At 42.0% G+C, this 18,580-nt stretch overlaps 1 protein-coding gene across 8 annotated transcripts in view; it reads right to left on the bottom strand.

The window, feature by feature from the left end:
* Positions 1-18,580, bottom strand: part of LOC131126386 (zinc finger protein 521) — a 120,093-nt gene that overhangs the window by 12,639 nt on the left and 88,874 nt on the right. For all 8 annotated transcript variants that reach the window (XM_058068853.1, XM_058068852.1, XM_058068847.1 and 5 more), the window contains 2 exons: positions 16,154-16,285; positions 5,907-6,022 (listed from right to left, as the gene is read on the bottom strand). In XM_058068853.1, coding sequence (XP_057924836.1) covers positions 5,907-6,022; positions 16,154-16,285 — 248 coding nt within the window. The remainder of the gene's footprint in view (positions 1-5,906; positions 6,023-16,153; positions 16,286-18,580) is intronic.

The following is an 18,580-nucleotide window of genomic DNA, read 5'->3' on the forward strand; positions in this document are numbered from 1 at the left end:
CACGATAATTCTTGTGAATAAGCATGCACACCATGCTCTTTGTGGATTATTTTCAGTTGTTTTGTTTATGTTTAATATGCATTTCTTCTTTTTAACTAAAAAAAATCTAAACATAAAATAGAGTTTTTCAGTGGGCTCCTGTCCTGAATCCAGAGGAACAGGGCTTCAGTCCTTTATCCACTTGCTCGCAGGCAGTGGCTGTTATGATTTTCTTGCAGCTGTGTGACTGGTTATGGTCTCCCTGGAGAAACTAGTTGTAGCACACATATTCCATTTTATTGTCTGGCTTGATATGAAATGACTTACACTATTTACTTACCATTTAGTTCAGAACAATGGAGATTGTGAAAAGGATGTGAAGAAGCGTGTGCAGGCACGATGGAACGGGTGGAGAAAAGTGTCAGGAGTGATGTGTGATAGCAGAGTTGAAGCTAAAATAATAGTAAAAGTATAAAAAACTGCGGTGAGACCAGTAATGTTGTTTGGTCTAGAGACAGTGCCACCGAGGAAAAGACAGGAAGGAGAGATGAGGATGCTGAGGTTCACATTGGCAGTGACCAGGATGGATAGGATCAGGAAGGAGTACATCAGAGGGACATTACAGATGGTTGGGACATGTCCAGAGTAGAGATAGTGCATATATTGGTAGAAGGATGCTGCGTTTAGAGCTGCCAGGTAGGAGGCGTAGAGGAAGACCAAAGAGGAGGTTTATGGATGTAGTGAAGGGGGTCATGAGGGTAGTTGATGTGAGAGAGACAGATGCAGAAGACAGGGTTGGATGGAGGAGATTGATTTGCTGTGGCGACCCCTGAAAAGAAAAGCTCAAAGAAGATTTTGAAAAGAACTTATGAAATGTTTCCACGTAACCCTTTCAATTTGCTGGTGTACCACTAGAGGTACACGTACCCTTCGTTGGGAATCTCTGCTGTAGAGTATCTCAGTATCTCAGTTATTTTCACTTGACAATAAATCTATTCCGCTATACACAATGTAAACTGACAATTCTAAAGTATATGCAAGTTTCATTTCTGTACTGTTGTCCCTTGAGAAGATATCCTGTAATAAAAATGCCTGCAGAAAAGTGAGATACTGTATATTATAAGATCATTATCAATGCAAAAATCATGGCGTGTACACGCACGCTCCCTTATTTCTCTCTAGCCGTCCATCTCTCATTCACCCTCCTTATTTTCCGTGCCGGACAAGACACTACGTGGCTGTTTACACTGACCTGGTGACTGCAAAGCCTATAAATACGCTTAATTAAAACGCTGGAATGGGTCACAGCTTGGCAATCATGGTCATCACACAGGGAGGGGAGAATCTCATTTGAACAGAACATGATGTAGATATGCATGCAGTCGTCACTTTGCAGCACTCATTAAGGCCACGAATACTTCTGGATTGTCTATGAAGGAATCCTTTTAAAAGGCACTCCAATTAAGGTAGGTGTCCTGTGGGCGTCTTAAGGGAGGAAGACAAGGAGGAACAAGGCATGCAGTCGCCCTAACACCCATACCTCAATCACAATACGACTTAAAACACAATTTCCAAGCTGGTTCAGGGAATAAAATTGGATGATGTGGGGGAAAAAAAAGACAGCCAAGCTTGAGGGGAATATGAAATTAAAAGTAATAGCAAAATAACAAGATTTGCCAAATGTCTGCCATTTCATTGCAAGGCCGCTGTGAAATTTCCAGTCTTATCTTATTTTGACATGCAAATATTTTCAACGTTCATGTTTGAAATTTTTTTAGAAATTGGTCTGAGCAGCGGTAGAAAATGTGCTCCCTAGCTATAGGGCAATATTTTCTCTGATTACTGGTTAACGCGCAGGCCTCACAGCTAAGCGACCTGAGTTCGATTCCACCCTCGGCCATCTCTGGGTGGAGTTTGCATGTTCTCCCTGTGCATGTGTGGGTTTTCTCCGGGTACTCCGGTTTCCTCCCACATTCCAAAAACATGCTAGGTTAATTGGCGACTCCAAATTATCCATAGGTATGAATGTGAGTGTGAACGGTTGTTTGTCTATATGTCTATATCTATATATACCTGGGGTGACAAAGCCTTCTCCATTGCTGCCCCCACCCTCTGGAACTCTTTGCCCCATTCACTCCGTGCTTGCCCCAACCTTCCCTCAAACATGATTGAATGGGAAGTCTGCATCAACAATCCATCCATTTTTCATATATAATTATTCATAATTATTAAAGGGGACTTATTGTGGCACGGAGGCCGAGTGGCTAGCATGTAGATTCGCTTGGGCATGCCTGTGTGGAGTTTGCATGTTCTCCTCACGTGTGCGTGGGTTTTCTCCGGGTACTCCAGTTTCCTCCCATATTCCAAGAACATGCTAGGTTAATTGGTGACTCCAAATTGTCCATAGGTATGAATGTGAGTGTGAATGGTTGTTTGTCTATATGTGCCCTGTGATTGGTTGGCGACCAGTCCAGGATGTACCCCGCCTCTCGCCCGAAGATAGCTGGGATAGGCTCCAGCACCTTCGGATAAGCGGTAGAAAATGAATGAATGAATGAATGGTCTGAGCTCCACAAGTAGCAAACTTCCTCCAGTTTCCTTTCTAATACTCACAAGTGTTGTATGTTGAACTGTGTGTCCTGCAAAAAAATGTCAATCTCTGGCTGCTAAACCGCATTGCTGCAGAAACCAAACTTCTTCTCTTCTTCTTCTCAAAGCGTCTGTACTCATGACAAATTTAAGCTGCGTCTAATACCATGCACCCATCAGTTAATGAATCTGCCTAATTAATCCAGCCTAGCAGCATGGCGGGGTATGCGGAGACACGCACTATATCTCAGGCAAGAAGTTTGTTATCAAGTCTTGCATTGCAATGTGGCTTTTGCCATCACCCAAGAACATTTTAAGAGAGTTAGTGAGAGATTCTTTTGCAGCATTTGTCTTGCGGCAGCTAAGGGTCAGAGAGAGCCTGTTTGCCCTCCCCATCAGCACCTCATGAAATATCTAGTTCTATATTTTCATGGGGTGAGGGTGAAGAGGAGTTTATATGAGCATCGCAGAATGAGGATGAGGAGGGCCTCTGGAGAGCTATGAAAGCAATGGTGGTACATGCATCTGACTGTTATTGTTTTGCCTGTGAAGGAAGGAGATTATTCTCCTTTGGTATGTGGATTCCAGGCCACAGCGGACCAGGAGTCAGTCAATCTGACCACTCTGAGGGAGACCGCTGGGCGGGGGGTCCTAGGAGGGCTGATTAGACTGATGCACTCCAAGGTGGGGAGGAGGAGGCTATAAGGCCCTGCACTGGATACCTGTCACAGCCTTTTGGTTCCTTCCAGGATCTCAGCAGCAAATTAATAAAATATTCTTCCTGCTTCTTTACCTCTACCTGCTCAACCGCCTCTTTTTCCCCCAGCCCGTGCCGCCCTTTGACCCATGCATCTACGGCGAGAGATGAGGAGCCCGAGCGGCCAGCGAGCGGGCCAAAGAGTCAGGGAGAAAGTCTGAACTAGACACCCAGAGCTTCCACTTCTTGCACTGCTGGAAGACAATTCAACTTCACACAGACTGACAAAGGAGCACCCCCCCGTGTCAAGGAGATTGTGCACGGGAACTTAGACAACAACTCAAAAGTGCAGCATGTTGCATTTTAGATAAGGACTCACCAAGCACACTGCATAGCAAATCAACCAGATACCGTATGTGTGTTTTCTATACGCGCTGTTAATGATGAACTCACTAGGGACCTTCCTGTGCACAGGTTAACTATAATGATCCTTTTTTTCTCCCCCTCACCATTACATTCCTTTCATAATATAGTGCCACCGGTCTGTCATGCTGTGCTCTAATCTGCTTGTGCAACGTGTAAAACAACGTAATCATAGATAAAACTGCCCCTGGGGGACGTGCGGATCACTGTGCCGAAATAGATGTCAAAGCACAACTCTACAAGGTCTTTTGGCAGCCTTTCTTTGTACTTGTTTGTGTGAAGCTTTCTAGCAACACTTAAGCATACTTCATGTGTGGTATGGATGTGCATAATTGAAGCAAATGAGGGAGGAGGGATGAACTTCATGGCTGCATGACATTGGTGAGTCAGTTTCAATTAGTTAATTGAACCGCCATGTGATGTATTTGTCAAAAAAAATAATAGTACAGGCAACAAAGTAGGAGTGCATGTTTAGCCAAATGTTCACCATTTTGTTTGCAGAGGTTGGCTTACGCTAACAAATACAAACAGAAGGGGAACTGCACTTTTTGGGGAATTTTGCCCATCATTCCCAATTCTTATATAAAATAAGAACACTTATTTATTTCCCTTTTCTGTGCATTTGCAAGAAAATTAGTTAATATGAGCTAGCAAACAACGAACGTCATGGGAAATACCCATTTTGACGCTAAAGCCCTCACAAAAAAACAGTGTTGACTTATTGTTATTGACAATATTGTTATTATAGCAGCTAACATGAACAACTATATCTATCTCAGCGTCACAGATGAAAGAGGTTGATACTGAACTCTCAATTTTGCAACAAAGACTAAACAAGATGCTTGTTTGCTGTCAGGATTTTGTTTTACCCGAGGACTCGAGCACACGTCTTGTGCTGGAAGACACAGCCATCCCAATGAGAGCGAACATTGTAAGTGTTGACGCTGTATCTAGGCTGCTGTTGTTGACGGAACTAGGAAATAAGTTTCAGTAGTGTTTTAAATGATCAAAATACAGCAAGATACTGTAAGTATTACGTTATCATCAGTGTACGTGTTAATGCATGATCACAGCGTATATATCAAATGATGCAACGTTGTTAGATGTTTTTTGTGGAGGTCTTCATAGTCGAAATAGGTAGTACACAGCACAGGGAAAGATTGTGAATGATTCCAAAATAAGTGCAGTTCCCTTTTAATTCCCACATAGCTGACAAAATAAATGTTGTCAAATACCCATCTGTATATAAATATATTTGGTTTCAGAAGAAAGTCAGCCCCAGGATGAATATATTTAAGCCATTGAGCCGCATGTCTGACCTCCCCTGTTCGAGATTATTTACAGATACCAGAGGAACTTATTACTTTAGAAAATGTGCTGACCCTGTAGCCCCGGTATTGCAGTAAATAATCCAAGAACTCCACTTGTTTAATTCAAATGACCATCGGATAACAATCACATTCACCTTCCCCCCGGCACACATCTTCTGCTGGGTTTATAAATTGGACCTCCTTATGGAAATGCATGATGATCAATAAGCAGCCATGTTATGGCAATACTATAATCCCACTTTGGCTTGGAGAACAGCACCACATCTTCTTTTCTCTTTGCCCTCTCTGGCAAATTAAGGAAAATGCCAGTGATTAGACTAGGTGGTTTATACGCTAAGATTTTAATGATTCATCTTCAAACGGTAATAAAAAAATGATGCCATGCGCACCATGGAGAATCCCCCAAACACAACAGAGCTGCAAAAAAAAACAAAAAAACCCTGCACACCAATAAAATAATAAGGTCTGTTTCATTTTTTCACACTCCCTGAGGAGCAAGAAGGGAGGGAGGGAAGATTGCTTGAAAATGGATTATCTTTCTAACACTGCGAGTTCAGAAGTCCAACTAGTAACTTTGTTGAAGGGCAGATATGGCCTCCCCTGAGGACAAAGCTCATATTTAGCCACGAGGCCTCCTCTGTGATTAGGAGGGGAGATGCAGCCATATTGACTCAGTGTTTTTTTGCCTCTGCTCTGAGCGTAATTACCTCTTCAAAAACGAGCATTCCGCTAATCCTCTAATTCCAGATATTTTACTGTTCTGACGGTCTAATAAGCAAATCAAATCATATCTGGGAATCACAAATGAGTTTTCCAACGGCCTGAAATAATGTCTCCTCTGAGGAGTTGAAGGGAACGAAATTGTCGCTTCCTGGATTGAAGCTCACCTGTAATTCCGTCTGGAAGAAGAACTTCTGAGGGCACTGTGAGCAGTCGTAGATCTTATCTTCCTGACCGTGAGCGGAGAAGATGTGCTGCTGAAGTTTGTTGGCCTGCACAAACACTGCATGTGCACAAACAGAAGAAGAAAAAACATTAGGCTGGTTCAAGGGGCAAATAATTCATGACTGCTAAAATCTGTATGTGGGTCAAGGTAACATAAATATTGAGACACACAATGGAAATTATCAAATATCCTACGCAACATAAACAGGCAGATTGGACCGCCCCTGTCAATATGACTCCATCGGAATACAACGATCAATAATAACACACCCACAGTGGATAAAAACACTCAAGGTAAATCAAATATTTCAGTTGTCATGGGATTCCCAGAATATCTAACCATGTATCTTATCGGTGTGGACCATGTACAATTGTAGGATCATTATGTCTATAACATTGAGGTTACAGCGTCTTTCAGCCATTTATGACGGTCGTGTTTGTCACAACTTACAGGTAAGCCTGCAAGCAAAACTTCTTTTTCATCTTGTGCAAGATTAAATAAAAAAAGACAATTTTCCAGTTTTGTTCCAGTTTAGGTCTGCACGGCGGTCGAGTGGTTAGCGTGCAGACCTTACAGCTAGGAGACAAGGGTTCAATTCCACCCTCGGCCATCTCTGTGTGGAGTGTGCATGTTCTCCCTGTGCATGTGTGGGTTTTCTCCGGGTACTCCGGTTTCCTCCCACATTCCAAAAACATGCTAGGTTAATTGGCGACTCCAAATTGTCCATAGAATGAATGTGAGTGTGAATGGTTGTTTGTCTATATGTGCCCTGTGATTGGCTGGCGACCAGTCCAGGGTGTACCCCGCCTCTGGCCCAAAGACAGCTGGGTTAGGCTCTAGCACCTCCTGCGACCCTCGTGAGGATACGTGGTAGAAAATGAATGAATGAATGAATGTTCCAGTTTATCACAGCAATACAAACAATGCTATTATATTAATTTGAAGTGTACGGACCATTAATATATTGGCAGAAGACTCAGTACAAGATTGTGTTGTTGCTAACCAATGTCAACCCTCATGTAGCTGTTTACGTGCATTTTGGACATGCACACACCGGTCCTTTCAGGTGTTCAGTAAGTAGTGTCAAGATTAGCATGCAATCATTGTTTAACCCATATTATTTTTAAAAAAGGCCACTGTCAGAATCCTTCACTCGTGCAAATTATTACGGCAACAAAGGCAGCATCATAATTTCAGATGTCAAAAAAAAAAAAAATCAAAAATTCCAAACAAATGAGGCTTCCCTCCACAATGGAACAACATTATGTGATATAAAACAACTGAGATCTTATCAGTGAAGCTACAATGGTCAAATTCACGACATGGGCATACAGACTGCATAATGTTCTGGGAATAATGATGCTCCTTATTTAGCACCACTGTGGGAACAACAAACCCAAAAAAATAAACAACCACAAAAATTGGCATGGCTTCAAGTGCAAAACATGGCCTCCATTAGTCTACATGGCTAATTATATTGACAATATAAATATTCATGGTGTTGCACACAGTACTTATTCATGTAGCCTCAAGACTGCATTCACCATCATATAAACACACTGCTGCCACTTCAACACACTAGATGTGTGTATGTATGTATACAGTATATGTATAGAAAATTTATTTTTTATATTATATCTATAAAAATAAAAATAAAAATATAAATATATATATATATATATATATATATATGTATGTATGTATGTGTGTGTGTGTGCGTCTGTGCTTTAATGAAGCCACAGTCCACACTGGCAAAGCCAAGGGGGATAACGGTGGTGTGGGTCTTGAGTGGATGTGCCTTGAATGCGTGGGTGTGTTTCAACGTTCTCCAAGGAACACTTCAAACATGCCGTTTGTTATCCCGGACCCCTGTGCTTTAAGGATGGCTGTCTCATCTCAAAGGGGAAAAAAGTTAGCATGTGGGAGCCTTCATTTGAATTTCTTACAGCTCAAAATAACTTTTCTTCTAATAAACGCACTGTGGAGCCACGCGGAGAGGAAGGAAAACGCAGAGGTTTGGGGAGGGCGAGGTGAGGCGGAGACGATGGCTGAAGTCATGGCGGTCCCTTTGGCGCGACTCTTTGCAACAGGCCCAATTCCAGCTCACCTGGGTGGATTAATTATGAGGGGTGTACGTCTGAGACAAACTCGTACATTGGCACACACGAAAGTTTCAGGTAACAGCAGATGTTCTCAGACTAAGGCGCTCCGATCGATCGGCCACCAATCAGTATTGGCCGATATCAGAGGAAAAAAAGACGGTATTGATATCGGACGATAGTTGTTTTAAAACGCCAATCCCCTTTGCCGATCAGCTCCACCCCTGCTGCACTTCTTGTCCTCCACACCTCTGTCCGCCCACCTATAAGGTCTGCTAGGGAGCACATTTACTGTGACACACACAAGCGGGAGTTTTATTTACATCTCAAATGGCTTATTTACCCTCATTATGTCTACTCTATTGGTTAATACCAGTGTAAAGACATTTAAAGCCATCATTACATTACACTGATGAGACGACAGCCACTGTCCAGAAAATGTATGAGTCTATGTTATGTTATTATGATACTATTTTCTCTGATTACTGGTTAGCGTGCAGGCCTCACAGCGAGGAGACCCGAGTTCGATTCCACCCTCGGGCATCTCTGTGTGGCGTTTGCATGTTCTCCCTGTGCATGCGTGGGTTTTCTATGGTTTTACTTTACCCACATTCCAAAAACATGTTAGATTAATTGGTGACTCCAAATTGTCCATAGGCATGAATGTGAGTGTGAATGGTTGTTTGCTTATATGTCTATATCTACCCCGGGAGACAGAGCCTTCTCCATTGCTGCCCCCACCCTCTGAACTCTTTGCCCCATTCACTCCGTGCTTGCCCCGACCTTCCCTCCTTCAAAAAACAACTCAAAACCCACCTATTTAAATCCATGTTTAATGTCTAACTTTTTATACCTGACTGCTGCGCCCTGCCCCGCTTTTAGCCTTGTTTTAGCTCTGAATGAATGTATGGATATTGTATTTTAATGCATCTTTCACTCTATTTTTATTTCTTTTTTTCTCTACTGTAAAGTGTCTTTGAGTACTCTGAAAAGCGCAATACAAAAAATAAAATAAAATGTATTATTATATGTGTCCTGTGATTGGCTGACCACCAGTCCAGGGTGTACCCCGCCTCTCACCCGAAGACAGCTGGGATAGGCTCCAGCACGGCCGCGACCCATGTGAGGATAAGCGGTAGAAAATGAATGAATGAATTAATATTGAATTCACTTATCGCGGCCGAGTCTGGGACCAATTAATTGCAGTAAACGAGGGATAATTGTACTACTTAATATTACTGACTATGATGACATTTTACGTAAGTTGACAAATATCATCCCTGGCCTGATGAAACTTGTTAAACTCTTGTGCAAGAAGAACATTCGCTGGTGTTTCCAGTTTTGTTCCAGTTTGTCATAGCAATAAGAAAAAAAAAGTTGGACATATTGTCTCCACAACGCCTCGGACGTGTTTTGCTGCAGAACAGCCTCTGCATTGTGATTAAGCGGATACAAACACATGTAGGCTAGAAGAATAAATAAATGAAAAGGAGAAGGGGAGATGGGGGGGGGGGGGGTGGGGGGTGGAATCAACTTTCCCTCCTTGCACAAACAGCTTAGTATTGTGGTGCAGTGCAGCCTGCAGAGAGCATCAACCCTGCCAAAATAAAGATGAGCTGGGGCCTGTATAGAATAGGAGATGTCTGCCATGGGTGGCCCCTGAGAGCAAATCAGAAGGCTTAATATCCCCCACAGCGAGGAGACCTTGGCCCCCTCATCCCCCTCAGCACTGACACCCCTGATGCCCAAGTAGACAGCCCACTAAATCTACAAAGTTGTCTTGCTCTCTTTACTCAGTAGGCGGACACACACTTTGGATGTAGTACTATATTATATATTATGACCCAGAGCACAGCATATTATTATATATTCATACTTTGTCTGCTTACAGTGATTTACATTACTACAGGTATAGATGCAGCATACAAACTGCTAATTTGTCATTGCCGATGCGCTACGTGGCCTCACGTTTCAGTGTTTGAGGCCCCCCCCTCCCTCTTGTGTGTGTCGAATCCATTTTTATTTTTGCTGTATTGACTTGTTCCTCCTCTAGCCAAAGACATAATGAGGGCTTCCTGCAGCTGCACTGACCTACTGCTATATGGCATATGCAGACAAAAACACAGCTAACAATAAAGCAATCACAACTCTTTTTTTGCTGTCAAACTCACCGTATAAAAAGTACTTTTAGTTTTTGGACGGTGATTTTTCATTTTAACCTAGTTGTACACAATTGTAGGATCAGTCACTTATATGAAATTATATTTAACCTAACTGTATCGTGTTGTTGTGTGAAAAAGTATCCAACATTTGGAAAACTAGAGTATTCTTACTTTGAGTTTTGCATCCGCTTTTACTACATTGGTAATGTTCTCAACTGAATAAATTAACCTTTTGCTAAAAGCTCAAATAAATCAGCAGAATTTAATTATGTCACACATTTATATGATCACTTGTTGCTAGGCAAAAAAATAAAAAATAAAAACCAGCTCATGTGCCTGTCACACTCGCTGAGCTCTCTCCCTGGACACTTCAACCAGTTGATGCTGCTGCCTCACTCAGGAGAGAAAGGACAGGGAGACCCATCAGGGACAGACAGACTTAAATTTAAGGCAGATGAGACACTATTGAAAGAAAGATAAATTATAGAGCAGGATTATATGCTGTATATTTCTATGTTTAAACAGTTAAACATATGTCTATTTACCTAACACTGGTTTATTGTATTGAGTTGAAGGATGAGAAATAACCAGGTTGGTGTGCACTGTGAGTTGAACATTAAATGTTACGACAACTCAAACCTGCGCGGCTGGCCTGGTGCATTCACGTGCCCATCTAGTGTTGTAATTCGGAGCTGCATGTAATCACATGTTAACTTAAAGCAGCAAAAGAGAATGGACTGTCTTTAAAACTGTCTTTTGTACAAATTTGTACAAAGTATTTTAAAAATATATTGTCATTTGCAGTTGACATTTAATTGTGATTTAAACAAGAATAACAACAACAAAATTAGATGCATCTCGCTGGTAATTGGTGCTATTTGGGCGATTTTTAGAACAGGCAGACGGGAGACCCGTGTGGTCTTAAGGCGAGACCTGGTGCACCGTGTTGGTGACATCTGATTTATACCACACATGAATGCATAATAAAGATGTTGTGATGTTTGGGTGTCCGTTTGTTTTCGAGTTGAGATCCATAAATGGTGTTTGAATTACACTGCTGTTCGTGTGTTCGGCTCAGAATAAAGTTATAAAGAGGAGACAGACTCTGTGTGACTTCGTGGGGAGATACACTGTGCTCTGTTGTCATAACAGAGAGCAGTGGCTTGTCATGATGCACATGCATTAATTATTAAACAAAAAAATGTAATGTAATTGATGAAATCAGTTATCGCTGTTAACGCGTCATTTTTGACAGCTCAAATAATTAGACATTTTATGCTTTTTCCACTTTTCAAGCAGTACAAGCTGTTAGCTTTACAAGCTGAGTGGGACCAATCACAGCGAAGCGAGCCTGCCCGCAGGTGGGCCGTGGGTGGAATTTTGGAAATCCAAGGAAATATACCTGGAATAGGTGCAGATTCTGGGATATCTAGAAAGCTTTCTGTGCAGGTTATCGTGTGTCGCTGCTCTATAGGAGTACATAACTCAATCCATTTTCTATGCTGCTTATCCTCAGGGGGTCATGTATGCTGGAGTCTATCCTAGCTGTCTTCGGGCGAGAGGCGGGATACACACTGGGCTGGTCGTCAGCCAATCACAGGGCACATATAGACAAACAACCATTCACACTCACATTCATACCTATGGACAATTTGGAGTCGCCAATTAACCTAGCATGTTTTTGGAATGTGGGAGGAAACCGGAGTACCCGGACAAAACGCACGCATGCACGGGAAGAACATGCAAACTCCACGCAGGCATGTCCAAGCGAATATACATACTAGCCACTCGACCACCGTGCCACAATAAGTCCCCTTTAATAATTATAAATAATTACATATGAAAAATGGATGGATTGTTGATGTTTGTCACCTTCCTGATCATATTTTTAAGGCACCATGACAGGTTATTTACCACTCACATTTCACAAAAAATGCATGGACAGCAAGTCAGCAACATATCGGGTGCTTTGTTTGGGGGCTCAATTTCACGGAACGGAAGACTACTAGGCAAATGGACTAGTTTGTGCGGTGCACTACTGTATGAACACAGAGACTGTGTACACCAAAGATCAATGACAAGTGTATCATATGAAAACTGTCATAGCTGTCTTACAAGCGCATAAATAGCAATAATAGCTGGTTTATTTGTCCATTTGTTGGCTACTTCCTGGTTCATTTAAATGATGGCTGACACAGGCACAGGAATCTACCATTTGCATTCTGATGCCGGAGGTGCAGCTCTATTGGGATTAAAACCATGAAAACTGGTAATAAATTCCAATAAACTCCCAAACTAATTAAACACAAGCATATTTGCCTCATTGCCGTAAATTTGCAGAGCATCTCAGAGCATCTCGCTTTTTTTTAAATTCCAACTTCATGCTGCGACATGAATAAAAAAAAAAAAGAGAAAAGGCGCACATACACACATGTGCCACTTTCATCAGGCACACTTTCTTCTGTTTTGTTTGTCTTAAGCGCATATTCCCAATCACAATTTCCACAGCACACCCTGGCTGGCTGGCTGGCTGGCTGCTGCTCCTGAGGGTGCAGGCAGACACTTCTAGCTGCAGGCTCCCCCACTTCTGAAACCTGTCAAATGTGTCCTGGGAGAGTCAGCCTCCCTCTCATCATCCAGGGGCTTGTGGACCTCTCTCTCTCTCTTTCTCTCTCCATTTACTCTCCCTCCCCACTCTGCCTCTCTCTTCCTCCTCCTCCTCTTCTTCTGCACTTTCATCTCACATCCAAACTTGCCGGTTGCAACCTTCTCAGCCTCCTCCAAGTTTGTGTCTCCTTTTCTCCTCTATTTTGTCTCCCCTGGTCTATATGACTTACTTTTAATCTCACTTTTCTGCCAGTCACTTTTAGGGTGAGATTTGTCCTCTTTTTGTCCCCTTTAGTCAGGAGTGTCAAAGCCAAAGAACCCCCCCCCCCCAATGGGTGGTTTTGGTCACATGAGGTATTTCAAAATAAAACATGAACAGTGAGTGTCAGCTCAGCTTTTAGGAATTCAGCCGCTATTGCTACAACGACAAAGTTTTTTCTTTATGATTGGACTACAGCTGGATTAATCTTTGACAATATTAACTAACATTAGTGACCTATGGCATGCTGTTTAAAAAATAGCAAATATACACAGTATATTTAAAATTTTTATAAATCTTGCATATTATACCGCATTTTCAAGATTATAAGTCATGCTTTTTTATTTTAATGCGACTTATGTATGTTTTTTTTTTTTTTACCTAATTATGCATTTTTGGCCTTGTGCGACGTACGACTTACAGTTCAGAAAATACGGTAATTATATTTTACAGTTTTTTTAAATATAATTTTTGTAATTATATTTTACATTTTATTTCACGGTGGCCGAGTAATGATAATTGGCGACTCCAAATTGTCCGTAGGTATGAATGTGAGCATGAATAATTGTTTGTCTATATGTGTCCAGTGATTGGCTGGCGAACAGTCCAGGGTGTACCCCGCCTCTCAGCTGGGATCAGCTCCAGCACACCCCCCACGACCCTCATGATGTTAAAGGGCATAGAAAACAGATGGATGGATATAACACAGAAATGCATGTGTATAACGTATACATGTATTATTATTTTTATTATTATTATTTGTAAGTGGATATATATATTTTTTTTATTGGATTTTGCAGGTGTACCAAATATTGTGGAGGTGATCTTTAGCTTTCTCCACTTGCTGGATAAACTTGAAATGCATTCAAGGACATCTGCCAGACAAGCCCTCATATATTTCATTTTGGCTGTCCCCTATACCGCCAACAGAGGGAGGGTCTGCTCTTCCTTTTTACCCATCTGTCTGTCTGCTCTGCGGCCACTGTCCTGAGGGTGTCTGCACCCCGCCCTCCACCTCCCAGCCTCCCTTCCTCTCGTGATCAATATGACCGCGAAGGGAGAGCGGGGGTGATGACGGGGGGGTGGAGGATCTGTCTGTCAAAGCCGATGTTGGAAAATGAAGGCTCAGATGAAGGAGGCATGCTCTGTATATTAAACGCCCAGACATCCTAGTGAGCGAGGGAAGGAGGGAGGAGTAGGGATGTATCAATAGAGACATAAAGCTAAATATGCAAGTAAGAAAAAGGATGATGATGGAAAAAAAGGCAAAATGGGAGCTAATGATGTTAATTGATATATCAAGTGTGTTGGCCGGAAAGGCAAAGAGAAGGAAATGAGCTGAGAACTCCAAAGTGCAAAGAAGACTAAAGAGCTGAGGAGGGGAAAACTAGTGAAGAGCCCAAGTTAACGACTTTGCAGATTTCATTATGGAGATAGTTAACCCTGTTGACACTGAAGGAGGGCGCTATCCTCTCAAGAGGAGCGTGGTCCTTCCACCTCCATGCGCGGAGACAGATGAGATCATTACAGCTATCAGCACCACTGCCATCCACAATTAGCACACGTCCTCTTCTCCCAACCCCCCCACAAACACCACCTCCTCCTCCTCTTCCTCTTCTTCTTCTTCCACTCGCCTTGTGATGTCGTTCTCTCAACCTCGTGACACTTCCGAAGGTCTTGATATTGGACTAAATAAGGAGCTGCATGCACCAAACTCTTCCTGCTTTGACCTTTCCAAACTCATTTACAGCCCATTTACATTTTAACGCTCACAGGCCACACAGCTTGGAGGTGCTTAGCGCCGAATGGAATTGCATCTGACTTGCTAAGCTGTCAACATGTTCACTTGATCAAAGGTTTTCAAACTTTTTACCCCAAGTACCACCTCAAAAACACTTTGCTTTGCAAGTGCCAAGTGATTGTTTGCTTTTGCTAACTCCACAGCTTCCAACATGTGGCTTGTACTTGCAGATAATCAGCATAATACTGTATTCCAGCAAAGGGGAATTTAATTTGAGTGATGGTGAATACAGTCATTGGTTAATACAAATTGGTTAATGCAGTCATCCCTCGTTTAGTTTAGCTAATTGGTTCCAAAGTAGGATACAGTAGGTAGAAACCTTTTTAGGATTTTCTAAATACAGGTTGGGCGGCACGGCAGGCGAGTGGTTAGCGCGCAGACCAAGGTTCAATTCCACGCTCGGCCCTCTCTGTGTGGAGTTTGCATGTTCTCCCCGTGCATGCGTGGGTTTTCTCCGGGTACTCCGGTTTCCTCCCACATTCCAAAAACATGCTAGGTTAATTGGCCACTCCAAATTGTCCATAGGTATAAATGTGAGTGTGAATGGTTGTTTGTCTATATGTGCCCTGTGATTGGCTGGCCACCAGTCCAGGGTGTACCCCGCCTCTCGCCCAAAGACAGCTGGGATAGGCTCCAGCAACCCCCAGTAGAAAATGAATGAATAAATAAATACAGGTCTTATCCAGGGGATGAGTGGTTAGCATATAAAGCACACCGTCAGGAGATCGGAAAGACTTGGGTTCGATTCTCTGCTTGGCATTTCAGTGTGGAGTTTGCATATTCTCCCCATGCGCGTTTTTTCTCTGGGTTGTCCGGTTTCCTCCCGCATTCAAAAAACATGCATGTTAGGTTAACTGACGACTCTGACTTGTCTATATATGCCCTGCCATTGGCTGGCAACCAGTCCAGGGTGTACCCTGCGTCTCGCCACGACCCTAGTGAGGATAAGCGGCATATAAAATAGATGGATAGAGTTCTTATCCATTATTAGAGCCCTGTAGACATAAAATAACACCCCTACAGTCACATTTACACTCCTATTATTCTTTGTTGATGAAGGAACACTGGATAATTATATAACTTCTTTCTGCACTGACATGACAAATAACTGTGCTTTATGTTACATAAAATATAATTTATGCTTGTATGAATTTTGATCCTGAAATGCACTATATACAATATATTTCCATTATTTCCTGGGGTAAAATGTCATTTGAAATTCAAACAAACAACAAATGTAAAAATGTAGAATGCACTTGCCTGTGAAGCAGACAGGACACTTAAAGGTTCCGCCCATTCCCTCAAAGCTGTGTTCAATCAGGTGACATTGAAGCTTGGCTGGAGAGTCAAAGGACTGACTGCACAGTTTGCACTCGTGGTTCAAGCCCTCTTCTGGAAGACAAAAACAACAATAATTCAACAAGATTATTCTCACAAAACAAAAAAAAAATTGTTGTTTTTTTACACAAATTGTCAAGTAGATATTTGTGATTAGGTAAGTAAGTCTTATTGGATAAGAACATTCACCAAAAATGCACCTTTAATGCACAACAATTGTATGTGGTTTCCAAAAAAGACAATGATGAAGTGCTGAATTACTCTGACCACCGATGAAAAATAAATTAAAAAATGTATCCCATGGAATAACTTACAGTCAAGTCATCCCTCCTTTACAAGTTGAACCACATCTTAGCGCAGAAAAGCACACATTCACCAATTTATCCTCTCTGCTTTGCCACATTGGAGCACATAAACTGGCCACTTGACTGAAATCATTCAGATTGAGAACATGGCACATTCATTTTCAAGCGCGCACACACACACACACACACACACACACACACACACACACACACACACACACACACACACACACACACACACACAAATCTTGCTGAGTCAGACGTCTGCACTGAACTACCCATCTCCAGCATGTCAATAAAAGGCCTACATCGTCTGCTGTGTGGCCAGACCAGTTCTCTATTAAACTCCTGCAGTGCCAGACGTCCGGTCAGCTCCTGCGAGAAGAAGGATGGATGCACTAGGGAGTCATCTGGAGGGTTTATCCAAGGTCTGGTGATCAACACATTCACCTTCATACCACAGACATAAATACACCCATGTGTGCGGGGTAGTGCACTAGTTAGCAACAACAAGCAGAGGCACTGTTGATTCAGTATGGACATGTTTGCTGTCTAAGGAAGCACAAAAACAGACAGCGAGAGCCAAGTCTAAGCTCTGCTATCTCCTCTACACAGTATTATTCTGCTTGTTACAACACTGGCATGGTAACAGGAGTTCAAACATTCAGAGAGCGATTCTCACATTAAGAATTAGTATTATTCATATTAAACTCAGAATGAAGTTTTTTCGTTTTCTCCTGCTCCAAACTATTTTGAAGTTGTGAGGGAAGACAAAAAGACAAATTGGTGCGAATCTGAATAGAAATTATTCTTTTTTTCAAATTTTATTCACCAAATAATGTATTACTATTCATGACCTCAATTAGGCATAAAGTATTTATGTTTGAAGGTGTAAAATCTAATTGAACTTAAAGAGACAAAATCCTTCAAACATTTAAAAGTAAAAATTAAAATCATAAATGACTTATATGTACAATTACTGAATTTTGTTCTAAATTATGTATTAATTAGTAGGGGTGTCAAGAAGGTCTCAAGGCGAGACGATACACAAGACTGTGTCTACAAGAACAAGATGAGATTTTAACATTATTTTTAAGAAAAGTACAATGAAATAAAAAAAATATAATATTATTTAAAAAAATGGATGTTTGGAGATGAGGAAATGAAAGCAGACACGCACGCATATGGCAATATATTAAGGCCGGCAAAATGATGGAGTTCGTTTTGATTTAGCCCAAGTGCCTGAGTGAGAAATCTTGTGATCTCTTGCAAGATCTTGTAACACCCGTATTAATTAGTAAAAATAAAAAAAAAAGAAAAAAATAATTAGTAAAAACGGAAAGGCGGGGTACACCCTGGACTGGTCGCCAGCCAATCACAGGGCACATATAGCACACATAGACAAACAACCATTCACACTCACATTCATACCTATGGACAATTTGGAGTCACCAATTAACCTAGCATGTTTTTGGAATGTGGGAGGAAACCGGAGTACCCGGACAAAACCCAAGCATGCACGGGGAGAACATGCAAAGTCCACACAGAGATGCTCGACGGTGGAATGGAACTAGGGTCCACTCGTCCGCCGTGCAGCCTCTACACCATAACAATAAAGTTAAAAAAACCCATTAAACTATCATGCCACACATCCAAAAAGTGGGGGGAAAAAGCGGATTCCTGTTCTTTCCAAAAAGAAATTAAGGGTAGAAAACAAAAGTGAAATTGAATGGGGTTTTTCCTCTGGCTATGTGCTTTTGTGTAATCCCACTGCCCTAAAAATGTTAGGGCAATAGAAACCGTAACCTAAACAGTTGAGCTAAACGTTTTCATTTAATTATAGGATGGCGTGCGTAGCTTGAAATGACATGAGAAGTTAACAAGATACCATTCTGCATGACTGTGTGCAAAAAGGTAGGCCAATCACAGTTTAAAATGGTTGGGAAAGTGGTGTTTCCTGCAGCCCTGTGCATTTGACAGATGAGCTACTCAGCAGCCTAAATATAGGTCTGAGTGGAGCAGCCGGCATCAGCCAAAGAGGGGA

The sequence above is a fragment of the Doryrhamphus excisus genome, chromosome 3 (genome assembly GCF_030265055.1).
Source record: "Doryrhamphus excisus isolate RoL2022-K1 chromosome 3, RoL_Dexc_1.0, whole genome shotgun sequence".
In the NCBI taxonomy this organism is placed as follows: domain Eukaryota; kingdom Metazoa; phylum Chordata; class Actinopteri; order Syngnathiformes; family Syngnathidae; genus Doryrhamphus; species Doryrhamphus excisus.